Genomic DNA, 19057 nt, shown 5'->3' with positions numbered 1-19057 from the left:
TTTTTTTTCTTGTCTCCATGTAATAACTCTACTCCCAATTGATAATTGATGGATTTTCATGAAATTTTATATTTGAGGCTTATAAAAAGATTTCCGAGTCTCCCCAAATTGCATTAAAATCAGACTAACAGAAATCCAACAATTATTATTTCTTTGTCTGTCTGTCTGTCTGTATGTTCTTAACCTGATTTCCAATGAATGAATGGAGTTTTATATTTTGCTCTTTAGAATGATTTGTCATGCCTTCCCAAATATTCTTAAAATTGGACCAATAGAAATTCTCTGATTATTATCTTATTTATTTATTATTTTTTCCATTATACAGGGTGTCTCAAAAATATTGGTACAAATGTTTAGGGGAGGTAGGTAACATCTAAAGGAATGTGAATTGCATAGGAACCCATAACCGGAAATGTCACCGTAAGTCGGTACACGGCACTGTTCATCAGTTCAGGAGAGGGAAAATTTCTTGTTTACTCATTCAAGCAGTAGTCGCCGCACGAAGAGCATGCATTGATATACGAACTGTGAGCTGGCACACATGCACCTAGTGTACGGATTAGCAGAGGGCCCACACGGTGTGCACCCCCATGCGGCACAACGCTGCTTTGCAATAAATGTGTGGGCAGGTATGGTTGGTGACTGCTTAGTCGGCCCATACCTTTTACCATCCCGCATGAACTCTGCTGAATATTGGATCTTTCTTGAACAAGTTCTACCAGGGTTACTTGACGATGTTCCAGCAAATGTGAGACGCAACATTTGGTTTCAACATGACGGGGCGCCTGCCCATTATGGAAGGTGTGTTCGTGACCATTTGAACAGGTGTTTTGGGCGTCGATGGATTGGCTGTGGTGTACCCGTTGCCTGGCCCCCACACTCACCTGATTTATCGAGCCTTGATTTCTTTCTCTGGGGGCGGGCCCTCAAATCTATCGTGTATCAATCGCCTGTGGAGACGGAAATGGATCTCGTGGCAAGACTCGTCTGCGCTGCTGCTACTGTCAAAGTAACTCCAGGTGTGTTCGACAGTGTCCGCCAATCCATGCTGCGTCGGTGTCACGCATGCATCGCGTCTCATGGTGGAACCTTCGAGTATCGGTTGTAACATCATGAAATGCATCCATCTTGTACTCCATTGTTAATATTATGTCAAATAAATGTTTGCCACTAATTACTGTCTTGTGTCATTTCTGCTTCTTGTGCCTCTGCTACTACTTTCCCGTGACGTTTCCGGTTATGGGTTCCTATGCGATTCACATTCCTTTAGATGTTACCTACCTCCCCTAAATGTTTGCACCAATATTTTTGAGACACCCTGTATATTACACAGACTATCCACATACCTTACAATGCAGCTGAAACAGTAGATATGTTTTTTGTCAAGCACTGATTGGAAGAATGAATAATATAGAGGAATCTCGGAAATAAAAGCCTAGTTCCTCCATAAAAGTCACTGCTTTTTTGCTCGCTCGCTCTCTCTCTCTCTCTTTCTCTCTCTCTGTGTCTGTCTGTCTGTTATAAATCACGAGTTATTACTGTTTGCTAACATGCCTGAAATATAATGCACTGAGTACATTAAATAACTTGATTTTTTTGCTGATATGAATTTTTTATCAGTTTATTATCTCTTTATAGATGGTGACAGATTTATGATATTCATCTTTGTGTTCTTTTAGTCCCAGGAGGGTTCGTTTCCTCTTTCGGGTTACCGAACCTTCCACAGGGAAGCAAGAACAATGCAGTCTCTAAGAACACTAAATTAGTATAAAGGTGGGAAAAATTATCCAAGTCCTTTCAACTGAACTTGTTTGTGTAGTTTACACACTTCTTTTCTCTAAGAACACATTGAGGAAAGACAGATGTAGGACAGATGTGCGGAAATTTGCCTTTAGCCAGCGGGTGGTTGGTAGGTGGAACAGACTTCCATCTCTTGTCGTGGAAGTTGATAGCCTAAATAAGTTTAGGGCTCAGCTGGACAGGTATTTCGAACGAACAGATGGGTGAAGTGGTTATTTTTTATTTATTTATTTTACTTTATTTCATTTTATTTTTTTTTTGGCTGATGCTGCATAAGCTTGCTTTCTTGCATTAAACGCCTCTACTAATGCTAATGCTAACACTAAATAACAAAATAAAATATGGCAAAGTAGAGGGAGAGACTTGCTTACCACTGAATAATTTCACTGATTTGTGCTTCCCACTGAGCTACAGATTCTCTTTTGTCTCTGAGATGATTCAAATCATCTTCTAATCGTCGTCTTTCCTCCTGCTGTCTAGTAATTACTTGGGACATCTGAAATAAAAATATTGTCCTTAATATGTTCATATACATGATTATGAACACAAATAAAAGATAATATGATTGTCAATTCAAAAATTATTGGGAGTGGAAATCATAAATCCACAAACTGAAACTGGAAATCCAGATACTGCTTTTAATATATTTAGACAGTTCATTGTGAATACAACAAAGATAATATAATTTCCAAACCTCAAATACTGTGAATTTTTATAAATTTAGATATACAATAGAAGACTTCTTAACTGGCCTCTACTTAACCAACTCACCAGATTAACTGATATCCCCCTCTTTATATATAATAAAAAGAGTAAGTAATTGCTGTAGCAGACACATCGGGTATATCGACTATCATGCAAGTTTCTTTTACAGCAATATTTCATTTACATACCTTAGACTGAAACTAGAATACTGAAGCAAAAGGCAAAAATAGTAAACACTTGGATGAGACCTGATAGCTTTCCAGATGTAATTCCAAGTAAATATTAACTGTTCACTAACTGCTCAAATAAAAGTTTAAATGAAAAGTTTCAGCCATCAGCATTGCACCAACAATTAATGTGTGCAGCAGTTATTTTGGGGGAATATTTAAGAACAACAACTTGTCAGGTCCAAGTGGATAATGCCAGGTTAACTGACAGCCTAAAATGTAAAAAGTAGTTCTGTACCGTTTCTAGCCAATGGTTGATTTTAGTGTTATTATCTGTCAGAGGCACATAGCAATGTGCCATTGGTGGGCAGTACTCAAGGCTAGTAGGCTAATGTAGTATACCAGCACCAACCTATTTAATATTTAATTAAATATTATATAAATTAATGAAATATAGGTAAGAAAAGAAAGAGAATTGATGCTTATACAAAGGGTACTAGGAAAGTTTTGCAATACAGCTTTGTTTATTTAATTTTTTCAAAGTAATTTCGTCTACATTCAATACACCTCTCCATCCTCCGAAACCAATCTTTAAACCAGTTCTGCCAAGTTTCACTAGGGAGTAAAGCACACTCGTTGTCCCAAGCCCGTAGAAGGTCCTCATCACTGGAAAACCGCCTCCCTTTTAGCTTCATTTTCACATGCGGGAACAGTGCAAAGTCGCAGGAGTAAGGTCTGGACTGTAGGGAGGGTGCTCGAGAAGTTTCAGTCCTGTCGTGGTCAAATATTCGGTGCAGGCTTTGGCGCGGTGAGCTGGAGCACTATCGTGATTGAGGTACCAGGTGTCCATTCCTGACTTTGGCCGCAGGTTCTTCATAGATCCAATGACTTTAGGCAGGCATTGTTCAGTATACCACTTAGCTGTGACTGTCTTCTGCGTGTCCAAAATGACACGTTCCACAATTCCACTCGATTTGAAAAATACAGCTTTCATTTTCTTCTTTACAGATCGGGATTTTCTGACAATTACGGGTGTGTCGTCATCATCAAAGACCCAAACTTTGTTTTGAGCCTTGGTCGGCAGATCGTAATAGTACAGCCAAGTCTCGTCACCTGTCACGATGTTGTTCACATACCGAGATTGTCCCTTATCAAACTTTTTTAACATCTCCCGGCACCAAGTCACACGTCGTGTCATCTGCTCTTCAGTCAGTTGATGCGGCACCCAGAGAGAACAAAGTTTCTTCACATGCAAATGATCTTGCAGAATCGAACGAATTGCTGGTGCATTTAGGCCCAAAGTATCCTCTATCTGTTGGTAGGTCACTCGCCTGTTTTCGTCAAGCATTTTCCTCACAGCAGTAATGTTTTCCTCCGTAACTGACGTTCGTGGCCTTCCCGGCCTCTCAGAATCCTCCAGATTGAAATTTCCCCTTTGGAATTTTCTATACCACCTGAATATCGTTGTACGATGTGGACAATCATCATCTAGTGCAAGAGTCATTTCTTCTAAGCACTGGTCTATGGTTAAACCACGCACGAAATTATACCGCAAAACTGTCCTTATCTCATTTCGTGACCACGATGCCATCGCAAGCACTTTACACTCTCACTACTAATGAATAACTGAGCCCATCGACTTGGCGCGCCGGCTACTATGCACGTATGAACATGTCTCAACATGCAGCAACAAGCAGCTTCCTGTGATTCATTGTTGCGTCATATTGCAAAACTTTCCTAGTACCCTTTGTATGAAAATCTGATTCTAGAAAGACTCGATAATGGAAAGTTACTAAAAAAACAACCGCTGTTGAATTAGGTGTGGGCAAAACAACTGCAAAAAAATAATAAGGAGGTGATTATTCCCTTGTATAAGGCAATGGTCAAGCCACACCTTGAGTACTGTATACAGTTCTGGAGGCCTCATTTCAAGAAGGATGTAGAGCTGCTGGAATGAGTACAGAGAAGGGCAACAAGGTTAGTGAATGGAACAAAAGGTTGCTCTTATGAAGAAAGGCTTAAGTTTTGCAAATTACAGTGTCTGGGGACTAGGCACCGGCGAGGCGATCTGATAGGGTGTATAAAGCCTTGAATGGTTTGAGCATGCTCAATGCTGATGGAATTCTGCCTCTTGCTCAGAATAATCACCTGAGAGGGCATAAATTCAAATTGAGGAAAGACAGATGTAGGATAGATGTCCGGAAATTTGCCTTTAGCCAGCGGGTAGTTGGTTGCTGGAACAGACTTCCATCCCTTATTGTGGAAGTTGATAGCCTAAATAAATTTAAGGCTCAGCTGGACAAGTATTTCGAATGAAAGGAGGGAGGGGTGAAGTGGAAGTTTTTTTTTTTTTTTTTTTCTGGCTGATGCTGCATAAGCTTGCTTTCTTGCATCATATGCCTCTACTAATGCTAAAAGACTGGGGGGAAAAATCAGTTAAAATCTAGAAGGACATTTGCACTATCCTTGGGAAGAGCCATTAAGTTCTCACTCCACTTAAAGAAATCAACATTAAAGATTACAGACAATGCATTATGGTTATGGTTTATGCAAGAAAGATGACATGCATGAAACTCCAATCAGGAGACCCATTCAAGAAAAGGCCTTGGCACTGCACCAAAAGATTGACGGTGCAGAAAGTTTTACAAAAAAGTGAAGGATGGCTTTGATGTAAAAAATGTTATATTATCCCTATATTGAATATTAGTAGAGAGAAATTACTTATTAATCTGACTGAGCTCAAAAATTTACAAAATATTTAAGGTAATTTATTGAAAGAAAAAAATAAATAGAGAGCAATTCAACAATACATGAAAGAAGCAGGTCTAAATTACAACTTGTACCTACAAAGAAAGCCACAGCCAGCACCAGGATGCAAAAAATCCGAGAGAAAGAGAGAGAGAGAGATGCAATAACAGTCTGCAGAAATGCCACTACAATTCACAAATTTCTGCATCTTGTCATTCATAAATCAGCTAATCCTAGAGCTTTTAAAAATAAAAATTATTCATCTTTACTAGTTTACTATTTCTCACAAACTTCAGCAGGGATGGATTCAGATGGTATAAATTCAAGAATTTATGGGGGGGGGGGATCTTACCAAAAAGGGCCATTCCCCTTTTCTGGATAGCATTTCTTCACATTCCAGTTGCAAGGAAAGGAACTTAAAGAAAAGGACATGTTTTAGAGCTAAAACATGTCCTCTTAAGATTATCCTTTACAAATCCATTCTGTGACTGCAGTATAATTGCATTCCTGTCTAGATGGTCCTGCATTACTTCTTTAACCATTGACTCCATTCATTCATTTTTTTTTTTTTTTTTTTGGAACAGAAGTTAAGATAACAGGTCTGTAATTACTCATTTAAACTTTTCCCCCTTTGTAAACTAGAGATACATTCACACTTATCCAGTTCATAGGGACCTCCCCTGAATGTAAAGATGCTTCGTAATTATGGCTAATGGTTTGCTTACCTCCTTTGTTGCCTCCCTTAAGTATAACTAGATGGATTACATCCACCGCAAGCAGCTTTTTTTATGTTTAGCTTTAACAATTTGTCTTCCACTCTCCTCTCAATTATCATGAAATCATTTAGCTCCCTGTATAGAGGTTGATAAACCTATGGCATTCCCCTTCCCTAAAAAATTCTTTATGTGCGCATGTAGATGAAGAATACCTATTCAGTTTGTAACTGTTAATGATCCTGCTCAGTTTTCCTGTGCAGCATCATCAACAGTTAAACCATCAATATAAAGAGAACCAATGAGATTCAACCCCTTCTTCTAGTGTTTACATAAGTAAAGAAATCTTTGCTGTTTTTCTTCATATACCTTTGACAAAAACTTCTTATAATCTACCTTAGTAACCTCCTATGTGACGATTGCTGACTGGTTCAAATCTACCATAGGCTTCTGTATCACCTGATAATTTATATGCATCCATGCATTTTTGGAAAAAATAGATGAAACAAATATAAGTCTTCTTCAATCATTAAAGGTTACTGTGATTACCAACAATCTTGGAGAAAACTTTCATCCAAGGCCGACATTGCTAAACAATATCCGCGTGACATGATGTTTATGAAAAATTGGAGGGAATGCTCTGAAACATTGCATTTCATCATCTAAAGAGATGAAAACTACTGATTTTATGTAAATGAATGTACATGAAATTAAAATAATGCTGGCCCACAAAAAAAAAAAATTTGGTACTTCTGTAGCAGAAATTTCAGATTATTAGCATTAGTAGAGGCATATGATACAAGAAAACAAGCTTATGCAGCATCAGCCAAAAAAAAAAAAAACAACTTCCACTTCACCCCCTCCATTTGTTCGAAATACCTGTCCAGCTGAGCCTTAAATTTATTTAGGCTATCAACTTCCACAACAAGGGATGGAAGTCTGTTCCGCCAACCAACTACCCACTGGCTAAAGACAAATTTCCGCACGTCTATCCTACATCTGTCTTTCCTCCATTTGAATTTATGCCCTCTCAGTTGATTATTCTGAGCAAGACCTGTATACAGTAGCATTGTAAACAGGTTGCAAGGAAGGCCCATGGTGTCCTATCAATGATCTATCGAACTTTTGCAAGTAGAGATAGGGACGTGATAATCCCATTATATAAGGCTTATGTTAGACCACACTTGGAATACTGTGTTCAAGTATGGAGACCGCACGTAAAGAAAGACATCGAGTTTCTTGAAAGGGTGCAAAGACGGTTAACTCGCCTGGTGAGATCGGCAAGAGGGCGTCCTTATGAAGAAAGACTTTGAATATGTGGGTTGCAGAGTTTGGAAACTAGACACCTTAGAGGAGATTTGATTGAGGTGTTTAAGGCTCTGAGAGACATAGGTAAAAGGAATGAGGATAAAATTTTCAAGATTATAAATGATGCTAGAACTAGGGGACATAAATTCAAGTTACGAGGGGAAATGTTTAGATTGGACTGCAGGAAGTTTTATTTTAGCCAGCGAGTTATAAATTAGTGTAATAAGTTGCCTTCATAGGTGGTAGAGGCCAACAGTTTGGGGAAATTCAAAGGTCATCTGGATAGTACTTTCGGGTAAGGGAAGCACATAGGATAATAGGTTTAATTTCCTTTTTTTTTAATTAATTATTATTATTTTTATTTTTTTTGTTTTTTTGTTTTTTTGTTTTTATCATTGTTTTGTTCGGATTTTTTTTTTTTTTTTTCTTGGCTGGTGCAGCATAAGCCATAGGCTTTCTTGCACCATGCGGCCATTACTAATACTAATACTAAGAGGAAGAATCCCATCAGCACTGAGCATGCTCAAACCATTCAAGGCTTTATACACCTCTATCAGATCACCTCGCCGGTGCCTAGTCTCCAGACACTGTAATTTGCAAAACTTAAGACTTTCTTCGTAAGAGCACCCCTTTGTTCCATTCACTAATCTTGTTGCCCTTCTCTGTACTTGTTCCAGCAGCTCTACATCCTTCTTGAAATGAGGCCTCCAGACCTGTATACAGTACTCTAGGTGTGACCTGACCATTGCCTTATACAAGGGAATAATCACATCCTTATCCCTGCTAGAAAAATTCCTGTATATCACTGACAAGACACCATGAGCTACTCTTGCAGCCTGTCTGCACTGCTCAGAGAACTTCATATCTGCCTGTACAATTACCCCCAGGTCCTTTTCATTCTCTACCACTGTCAGTGTAGTATCACAGAGTTGATATGTTGCTCTGGGGTTGCTGTTTCCCATATGTAGTACTTTACATTTGTCAATGTTAAACTTCATTTGCCACCTCTCAGCCCATCTGCTCAACCTTTCCAGATCCTGTTGCAGCAGCATAGTGTCAGTAGTGTCCTTAACAACCCTGACAACCTTCGTATCATCTGAAAACTTGGACATTAAGCTTGATATACCATCATCAATATCATTTATAAATACAGAAAACAACAATGGACCCAATACTGAACCCTGAGGGACTCCACTAATAACATTAGTCCACGATGAGCAGTGTCCATTGATTACAACTCTCTGTCTTCTCCCCCTCAACCACCCCTTTATCCATAGCAGCAATTTGCCTCCAATGCCACACTGCTCCAATTTGTGCAGCAGTATCAAAAGCCTTTCTAAGATCCAAGTATATAATATCAAAGTTATTCCCTGCATCCAGTTCTTTTGTAACTGCATCATAGTATCCAATCAACTTTACAGGGAATACTTCCCCTTAACAAAACCATGCTATGTCCGAGCTATAACTGAAGTCTTGTCTAGATGATCCTGCAGTGCTTCTTTAACCAGTGCCTCCATTAATGTTCCGGGAACAGAAGTTAAACTAACATGTCTATAATTACTTGTGTTGCCCTTTGATCCTCCTTTGTGAATTGGGGTCACATTTTCACATCTCCAGTCCATGGGTACTTCCCCTGAGTCCAAGGAAGCTCTCATAATTATGGCTAAGGGTTTGCTTACTTCCTTTGCTGCCTACTTTAATATAACTGGATAGATCCCATCCACCCCAGGCGCCTTTCTTGTGTTTATCTTCAACAATTTCTCCTCCACTTTACTCTCAGTTATTACAAGATTATCTAGCTTACTGCCAGAGTTGAATACACCTCTGGCATTCCCCTCGCTGAGTAACTCCTCATGTGTGAATGTCGATGCAAAATATTCATTTAGTTTGTTAGCCACCTGAGCAGGATCATCAACAGTTGAACCATCGATATCAAGTGGACCAATCTGATTCATCCCCTTCCTTCTAGAGTTTACATAAGTAAAGAACTCTTTGCTGTTTTTCTTTGCATCCCTTGCCAAAGATTTCTCATAATCTGCCTTCGCTTGCCTAACCTCCTTTGTAACTTGGTTACAGATCAACTTGTATCTATCATAGGCTTCTGTGTCACGTGTTAATTTATATGTATCCCAAGCATTTTTCTTCTCTGCAATATGTCTCATTAGTTCATCTGACATCCATTTAGGCCTAAATGGATGTCAGATGAACAATATTTCTTAGTTGGTATGTAAAGCCTAGTAGCTTCCAAGATAAGTTCTTTGAATGCTTCCCATTTTGAATTTGCTGTTGGTAACATCATCAGTTGGTCCCACTGTATAGAATTTAAATACTGTCTCAGACCATCGAAGAAACGGTCCCTTCTGTTAACAAGTGACTGCTTCTACAATAACAAACATGAACGCCAGTGAGCCACATCACCCATTACTTTGGTGACAGATCTGGCAGGGTTATTTGAAGGTCACTGAAATTAACATTTATTACAAAATTAGCACTAATCAAATGTGAAATAATAACACCATTTTTGGGTCAAAAACATCTTGGAATTTCACAAGAATGGATAAATTCATAAAAAAAATATACCAACTTTAGGACTAAATGTGTGCTTTGCATCCTGCCATGAAAACATTAAAGTAAACTATTATCTGAAGAGGATTAATAACAAAGAACATTCCCATTACTTTGCCCGATCTTTTTTAAACTCTCATAAAAAGTGCTGTTATTGAAATAACCTCTGAAATAATCAAATAAGTTTTATCTGCACTATCAATTTGAAATGGAGGTGAAAAAGATTAGGCTAAACTGATGGAAATATTCTTCTTTATACTTTAATACTCTTTAAACTATCAGCTTTAATCTGCTATCAATAAATATTAATTTAACTAGAGCAATGGGAATGACTGTTTGAGTTAGAACAGGCTTAATATTTAATAATACACTATGCTTTTGATCAAAAAGCATTATGAATATGAGATAAATTCTCTATTCTCTATATACATTTCTATATTGTCACATAGTTTGAAGAAAATAAGTGTATTTAATAGAGATGGATAAAAATATTTCACTAATTTACATTTTAATTGTATTTTACATAATTCAGAATTTAGGATTTAACTACTCTTTCTATTTCTTGGCTCATTTTCCTGTTTTCTTCTTGTAGCAATTCCTTTTCTCTTTCATGCACTCGTTTCACTTCATTTATTACTTCTTGGTTTTCCAGTGCACTACAGTGGAAAAAAGAAAATCATAAAAATTAATAGAGATTATTAGAGACAAATGCACCTCAAAGTCTCAAATTTCACTTAAAACATCCATTTATTTTATGGTGCAAGATGATTTTAAAAAAAATAAAGTAATGAATAAATATAGCAAATATAGAACAGTGGCAGAAATATTAGAAATCTGTGTATTAACATATGTAAAATAAAAGCAATATGGTGTTATGGGGGTAACTGCATACCTTACAAAGTACTTGATAAAAGCAAACCCACAGAAAAGGAAGAATGATACAACTAAGTTCCATGGTGGAGATAATCATTGATGCAATGAGTCCCCAAATATCTACATTACAGTGTGGCTGAGGCAATCATCTCAATGTGATACACCGACAACCAACATAAAAAACATACTGCACACTCCAAGTGATTTAATAACTGTAAGTCACTATAGGATGTGATGCCCACAAAAAATGTAGCAAGAGACATTCCATGTGCATGCAGGCCATGTAGAGAGAATCAGTTAGTTGGCACCATTATTATTCATATAAACAGAGGCTGGCAACCTACCATATAAAAAACTTTAAAAATAAACAAGGTCCCAAAATTGGCCTATCACAATCCTTTTTATGATTCTGCCTCTAAATCTTAAATAAAATAAACTAACTGTACAATTATTATAATTTTTTTATTATAAAAAACAATATTAGGCATGTATTTATAAAACTTTGAAGTAAACTTAAAAACTGAATTGGCCAAATAATTAATGAGATTTATTGTACTGGTGTTCTCTATAAAATTATATTACATTTTAATTTCTATGCACCATAATCAACTAAAATATGGTTTGCAACTGACCATTTTCCAGCCTCTGATATAAACCATTCATCATAATGATCACAAAATGAAAAGACTATATAGTGATATAAATACAACCAAGCTTGGTTATGATGTTTGTAATCATTATAGAACTTTTGTAAGCTTTCAAAGGCAATTGTTGGTTACATCTAACTATTGGTATTCAAGTCGCGTGAGGTGTCTAGCATTGGTTCCTCCTAAATGCCTGACAGCTACTGTTATTCAAACTTTATGACAAATAAAAGTTTGTTAGTAATCACTTAAGCACCTTCATTCTAAATGCAATTTCAGTTTCTCATTTTAAAATGAGAAAATTTTCTCAGTACAGTTAACTTTTATTCCCAACATAAGGGAATAAAAGTTAACTGCACAAAATTTAAAAGCATCTAATTTATATATACTTAAATATAGGCCTGTGTTATAGGCCTAACGACTCTGGTGAGTATAATAAACAACTGTACAGAGAAATAGAGTGGGCCAGTAAATCAGACTGTCTTATAATGGGGGATTTTAATTTCCCATATATTGACTGGAATTTGTGGATTGGTCACTCACACACTAGCAAGGCTTATTGGGGATTTATTAGATGCTTGTTTTCTACAGCAGCATGTTAAGGAGGCAACTAGAAGGACTAATACTCTTGATCTGGTTATTAGTAGTGATTCTTAATGCATTAAGAATCTACACATAAAGGAACTACTGGGTGGCAGTGATCACAGTGTGCTGAAGTAGGTATTACTCAAAGAGGTAACTACATCCCTTGCTGGTAAAGGGAAGAAACCCTTCCCTTTACCATCAAGGGTAAAGGGAAGGGTTTCTGCTTTCGTAAAGGTGACTACAGGGGTCTCAAATAGTTTTTAAATTCTGTACAGTGGGGTCAACTGATGACGTTACCAACGTTGAATTCTAAATGGGAAGCCTTCAGGGACTTAATTTTGGAGGCTACTAGGCTTTTCATACCAACTAAGAAATATTGTTCAAGGTTTGGGCCTAAACGGATGTCAGATGAACTAATGAGACATGAGGCAGAGAAGAAAATTACATGGAATACATATAAATTAACAGGTGACATGGAAGCTTATGATAGATATAAGCTGGTCTGTAACCAAGTCACAAAGGAATTTAGGCAGGCAAATGCAGATTACGAGAAATCTTTACCAAAGGATGCAAAGTAAAAACAGCAAAGAGTTCTTTACTTAGATAAAATCTAGAAGGAAGGGAATGAATCAGATTGATCCACTTGATATCGATGGTTCAACTGTTGATGATCCTGCTCAGGTAGCTAACAAACTAAATGAGTATTCTGCATCTACATTCACACATGAGGAATTAATCAGGGAGGGGAATGCCAGAGGTGTATTAAACTCTGGCAGTGAGCTAAATGATTTTGTAATAATTGAGAGAAAAGTGGAGGAGAAATTGTTGAAGATAAACATAAGAAAGGCACCTGGGGTGGATGGGATCTATCCGGTTATATTAAAGGAAGCAGCAAAGGAAATAAGCAAACCCTTAGCCATTATTACGAGAGCTTCCTTAAACTCAGTGGAGATACCCATGGGCTGGAGATGTGCAAATATGACTCCAATTCAGAAAGGAAGATCAAAGGGCAACACAAGTAATTACAGACCTGTTAGTTTAACTTCTGTTCCAGGGAAATTAATGGAGGCACTGGTTAAAGAAGCACTACAGGAATATCTAGACAAGACTTCAGTTATAGATCAGACAAAGCACCGGTTTTTTAAGAGGAAGTTTTGTGTGACCAATTTGATTGGATACTATGATGTGGTCACAAAGGAACTGGATGTAAAGAATAATTCTGATATCATATATTTGGATCTTAGATTTTGATACTATTGCACATGGATAACTGCTGCACAAATTAGAGCAGTGTGGCATTGGATGCTGGATAAAGGTATGGTTGAGTGGGAGAAGAGGGAGAATGGTAATCAATGGACACTGCTCTTCATGGACTAATGTTATTAATATTAGTGGAATACCCCAGGGTTCAGTGTCGAGTCCAATATTATTTTCTGTATTTATTAATAATATTGATGGTGGTATATCAGGTTAAATGTCTAAGGTTGCAGAGGATATGAAGGTTGGCAGGGTTGTTAATGACACTAATAACAATATGCTACTGCAACAGAATCTAGAAGAGTTGAGCAGATGGGCTGAGATGTGGCAACTGAAGTTTAACATCGACAAATGTAAAGTTCTGCATACGGGAAGCAGCAACTCCAGAGAAAAGTATCAACTGTGTGGTACTACACTGACAGTGGTAAAGAATGAAAAGGACATGGGGGTAATTGTGCAGTCAGATATGAAGTTTTTTGAGCTGTGCAGACGGTCTGCAAGAGTAGCTCATGGTGTTTTGCCAATGATATACAGAAATTTTTCTAGCAGGGATAAGGAGGTGATTAACCCCTTGTATAAGGCAATGGTCAGGCCACAACTTGAGTACTGTATACAGGTGTGGAGGCATCATTTTAAGAAGAATGTAGAGCTGCTGGAATGAGTACAGAGAACAACAAGATTAGTGAATGGAAGACAGGATTGCTCTTATGAAGAAAGGCTTAAGTTTTGAAAATTAGTGTCTCGAGACTAGGCACCTGCGATGTGATCTGATTGAGGTGTATAAGGACTTGAATGGTTTAAGCATGCTCAATGCTGATGGGATTCTTCCTCTTGTTCAGAATAATCGCCTGAGAGCATAAATTCAAATTGAGAAAAGATTGTGGGATAGGTGTGCGGAAGTTTACCTTTAGCTAGCAGGTGGTTGATTGCTGGAACAAACTTCCATCTGTCGTTGTAGAAATTGATAGCTTAAATAGATTCAAAGTAGAACTAACAAACATCTGGTGGAAGTGGATGGGTGAAATGAGAAAGTGGGTTTTTTTTTTTTTTTTTTTTGGTTTTTTTTTGCTGATGCTGTATAGCTTGCTTTCTTGTATCATATGCCTTTGCTAATGCTAATGCTAAATGTGGAGCTTTGCAGTAAGCAATTAGTAAAAACTTGCCCTGCTCTGCTTGTGTTTCTTCAATATGTGCTTAGTATTTCTGCTACAATCAAGAAAAAAAGTAAGAAAACTGCTGAAGAGATTACAGATATTACATGATTGACATTCTTTTTGACAGAGCGCAGTTTTGCAGAGTGACTCTCCAAAAAGACTATTTATAGCTGCAGTTGTTGGTTATATGGGTGCATAATAACCAGCCACTTCAGAAACAGTAAAGACATACACAGTGCCTCTGGTACAAGCAAAATAAAATAAAATAAATAATATAAACAATACTGATTATAACAATCACAAAACATGATAAAATGAAGTTGTTATATAAATAATATTGGAGGAAGGAAAATGAATTCCATGCATGAGTTATTGTGAACCCTAAAAATTAGACTCTTAACTTTTAGGGTTCACAATATCAATAAAGAAATCTCTCATATCATAAGAGTGTGAAATTCCTGACCCTTATGTTTGTTATTTGGTTTTTAGGAGCATTAGTAACTAAGGCCATATTGCTAAGGGATATGCGGTGGTCATTCCCTGACCTTTCCGCATCCTCCGTATTTGGTGGTGACGGACTCCCTGACCCTTATAGCTGGTAGAGAGTTCTCAATTTCCAGCTTCAACATAATGCTCAACTCGTTTTCCAGCAGCTATAATGGTCCACAATACTAGGATTTTACAATTATCTTCATGGAAATAATAAAGTCCTTCCATTTTTTCTGCATAGCTGGTAACTTCAACTTTCTAAAAGTGATGATTGGGTAACTATATGCAGGAGGAAAACATGAGATTTTTTGGTTAAAACAGGGAAAACATAGATTGAAACAGGAAGAAAACATGAGTTTTTCATTAAAAAAAAAGCAGGCAGTTTTTTGTGAAAAACTTGACAGCATGAGATTTTTTTTGGAAAAAGGAAAGCAGGAGTGTTTTTTGGAAAGGGCAAATAGTTTTCCACCACACTAGAAAATTTCACTGGTAACATACACATTTTATATTAAAATACAGCCAAAGGATTCTTTACCAGTACTGCATGTACCAGTACTTTCAAACATTAGCTTACCTAGGGGTTTTTTTTTTTTTTTTTTAGGGCACCTCCGTAGCCAGGTGGGAAGGAGCAGCAGTGCTTCTTGATTAGACCGGGGTTCGAGCCCGTCACCACCAAATACGGAGGATGCGGAAAGGGAATGACCACCGCATATCCCAGAGCAATATGGCCTTAGTTGCTAATGCTCCTAAAAACCAAATAACAAACAACAAACAGGGTTTTTTTTCTGGGAAATTGTGTTTGGATTCTCTTAGACATCAATTGATTATGACTGTGCCAAGTCTACAACAGTTTCTTCAAACAAGAAACTGTTGTAGACTTTCCACTATTGTTAATAACAACAGCCTTGCTGTCTAAGACAAGGAGCACTACCAAAACTTCACTCAACAGAAAGAAAAGATCTGAATTCAGCTTTGTTTTTTGGATTAAAATGTAACAAATTATTGGATAAAAAAGTAACATTGATAGAATACAATTAAAATTAGCAGTAATCCCAAAATAATAAATAAACTGGGAGATATCACACTCAAGGTAATGGAGGAAAAAAAAAAAAAAAAAATTCTCTGAGCAGGGCAGATAGGCTGCCAAAACAGCTTGTAGAATTCTGTCAATGACATAGAGAAATTACGGACAGTAGGGACAAGGAAGTGATTATCACATCATATAAGGCAAGGGCCAGGCAATATCTTGAGTACTGCACACAGCTCTGGAAGCTTCAGTTTAGACAGAATGTAGATCTGTTGAAATGGGTGCACAGAAGAGCAACAAGATCAGTAAGGGATACAAAAGAGAACTCTTACAAAAAAAGGCATCTAAAAAAAGAAAGAAAGAGTCTAGTTTCCAATTCTGCAAATTGCAGAATTGGAAACTAGACTCCTTCAAGGACACCGGATTTAAATGTATAACATTTAAATGAATTGAATGCTGATGGAATCCTTACTTTATTTTGGACAATGCACATAAGGGTGCACAAGGAGAATACATTGAGGAAAATTGACAGCAGAATGGATGTATGAAAATTTGCTTTCAAACAGAGGCCAGCTAACGAATGGAAAAAATTCCATTTGGTGTAGTGCATGTAAGCAGTTTGAATAAATTTAAGGAAGAAATGCAAATTATTAGAGGGAAAAGGACAGATGATGTGAATACTTTTTTTTAATTGGCTGTTGCTGTATAAATTTGTATCATTTGCTACTACTAATACTACTAATTATTAGTAGTATTTTAAGGAATTAGTACACCAAGAGCATACTAATTAAGAGTGCAAGTGTCCTTAAATAACAGTACAAACTTCCTTAAAATAAACATCATTATAAGATTAGGAGACCTGCAGAATTACTTAACAAGTACAGGTCACTGTCCAAAAAAAGCCATGAATTAGGGTTGAATTTGAAAGTGTCTGCAATTCTGTCCAGACACAATAGGATGGAGTATATGATGAGAGCCTTGTCAATCAATTCGGCCCTGGAAAGATTGTGCAAGGCTTAAAGGGTAGAATTTTTTTCAGCCTGGTCTGTACTTGTTAACAGGAGAGACTGCTTCTACAGGGATGGGATACACTTAAATAGAAAGGGTGTAAAAATATTTGCTGATGCCATCGAGGCAGAGTTAGGTGGGTCGGAAAACTGCTAGCTTGGGGGGGGATACAAGGACTAATAGATTAACAGTAGCCACTGGCACAGGTGAAAGTGATTCTTGCACTGTTTCTATTGGAATGAGCAGCAGCCTGGAAAACAAGATGCTGGGTTTTTCAGAGACTGCTGGGAGTCATTGCGGTACAAGTAAACACATGGGTTGTGTCAGGGTAGTTAAGAATAGGAAAAGGTGCATGTATACTTGCGTGTACACCAATGCTAGGAGTTTGGTAAATAAATTTGATGAATTTGAGGTATTGCTCAAAGCATCAAAAGCAGATATTGTTGGGATATCAGAGACGTGACGTCACACAGATATAAGGAATGCAGAACTGGAATTTGGGGAGTACAATGTCTACAGGAAGGATAGACAAGATAGAAAGAGAGGAGGGGTTATACTATTAGTTAATAAACACATAAAATCCAAGGAAGTGAAGCCAGTCGACATAGCTTGACAGTGCAGTGTCGAATCAGTTTGGTGTTACATAAGCATTTGGAGATCAAAATTGAGAGTAGGAGTGTGTTATAGGCCTAATAACTCTGATGAGTATAATAAGGAACTGTACAGGGAAACAGAGTGGGCCAGTAAATCAGAGAGTCTTATAATGGGGGATTTTGATTTCCCAGATATTGACTGGAATTTGTGGGTTGGTCACTCACACACTAGCAAGGATTTTGTGGATTTATTGGAAGATTGTTTTCTACATCCTGCATGTTCGGGAGGCAACTAGAGGGAGTAATACACTTGATCTGATTATTAGTAGTGATTCGTCATGCATTAAGAATCTGCAGATAAAGGAACCACTAGGTCGCAGTGATCACAGTGTGCTGAAGTGGGATTTATTCAAAGAGGTAACTACCATCAGAGGTAAAGGGAAAGTTTTTGCTTTCATATAGGTGACTATGGTAAAAATAAATTTTTTTCTTTTATACTCCGGCACGACAACCAAGTCAGCAGAGTTTACAATAAATCGCCAATACAAATATTTATCATATTCAGTAGTCACGGGCTTGAACCCGGTCCACTCAAGGAACGCGTGCTATGCACTCTCACTCATGACCACTGGGCTACTTCAGGATTAGTCTGAGACGGTATTTAAATTCTATACGGTGGGACCAACCGATGATGTTACCAAAAGAAAATTCAAAATGGGAAGCATTCAAAGAATTTATCTTTGAAGCTACTAGGCTTTACATACCAACTAAGAAATATTGTTCAAGGTTTAGGTCTAAATGGATGTCAGATGAACTAATGAGACATGTGGCAGAGAAGAAAAATGCATGGGATAAATATAAATTAATGGGTGACATGGAAGCCTCTGATAGATATAAGCTGGTCTGTAACAAAGTCACAAAGGAGATTAGGCAAGCAAAGGCAGATTATGAGAAATCCTTGGCAAAGGATGTAAAGTAAAACAACAAAGAGTTCTTTACCTATGTAAACTCTAGAAGGAAAGGAAAGAATCAGATTGGTCCACTGGATATTTATGGTTCAACTGTTGATGATCCTGCTCAGGTGGCTAACAAACTAAATGAGTATTTTGCATCTACATTCACCCATGAGGAGTTATTCAGGGAGGGGAATGCCAGAGGTGAGTTAAACTCTTGCAGTGAGCTGGATAATTTTGTAATAAATGAGAGGAAAGTGGAGGACAAATTTTTGAAGATAAACATAAACTAGGCACCCGGGTGGATGGGATCTATCCAATTATATTAAAGGAGGCAGCTAAGGAAGTAAGCAAACCCTTAGCCATAATCATGACAGCTCCTTTGGACTCAGGGGAGGTACCCATGGACTGGAGATGTGCAAATGTGACCCCAATTCACAAAGCACAAGTAACTATAGACCTGTTAGT

The 19057-nt window shown here is 37.5% G+C and overlaps 1 protein-coding gene across 1 annotated transcript in view; it reads right to left on the bottom strand.

The window, feature by feature from the left end:
- LOC150088463 (serine/threonine-protein kinase Genghis Khan-like) overlaps positions 1-19057 on the bottom strand; it is a 905682-nt gene that overhangs the window by 446687 nt on the left and 439938 nt on the right. The window contains exons 19-20 of the mRNA XM_090370169.1: positions 10557-10662; positions 2172-2296 (exon numbers count right to left, since the gene is read on the bottom strand). Coding sequence (XP_090226295.1) covers positions 2172-2296; positions 10557-10662 — 231 coding nt within the window. The remainder of the gene's footprint in view (positions 1-2171; positions 2297-10556; positions 10663-19057) is intronic.

Source organism: Mastigoproctus giganteus, chromosome 3, assembly GCF_048544385.1.
Source record: "Mastigoproctus giganteus isolate SK-2022 chromosome 3, ASM4854438v1, whole genome shotgun sequence".
NCBI classification, from domain to species: Eukaryota; Metazoa; Arthropoda; class Arachnida; order Uropygi; family Thelyphonidae; genus Mastigoproctus; species Mastigoproctus giganteus.
Note: the sequence above shows the minus strand (reverse complement) of the source record. Positions and strands in the feature narration are given on the sequence as shown.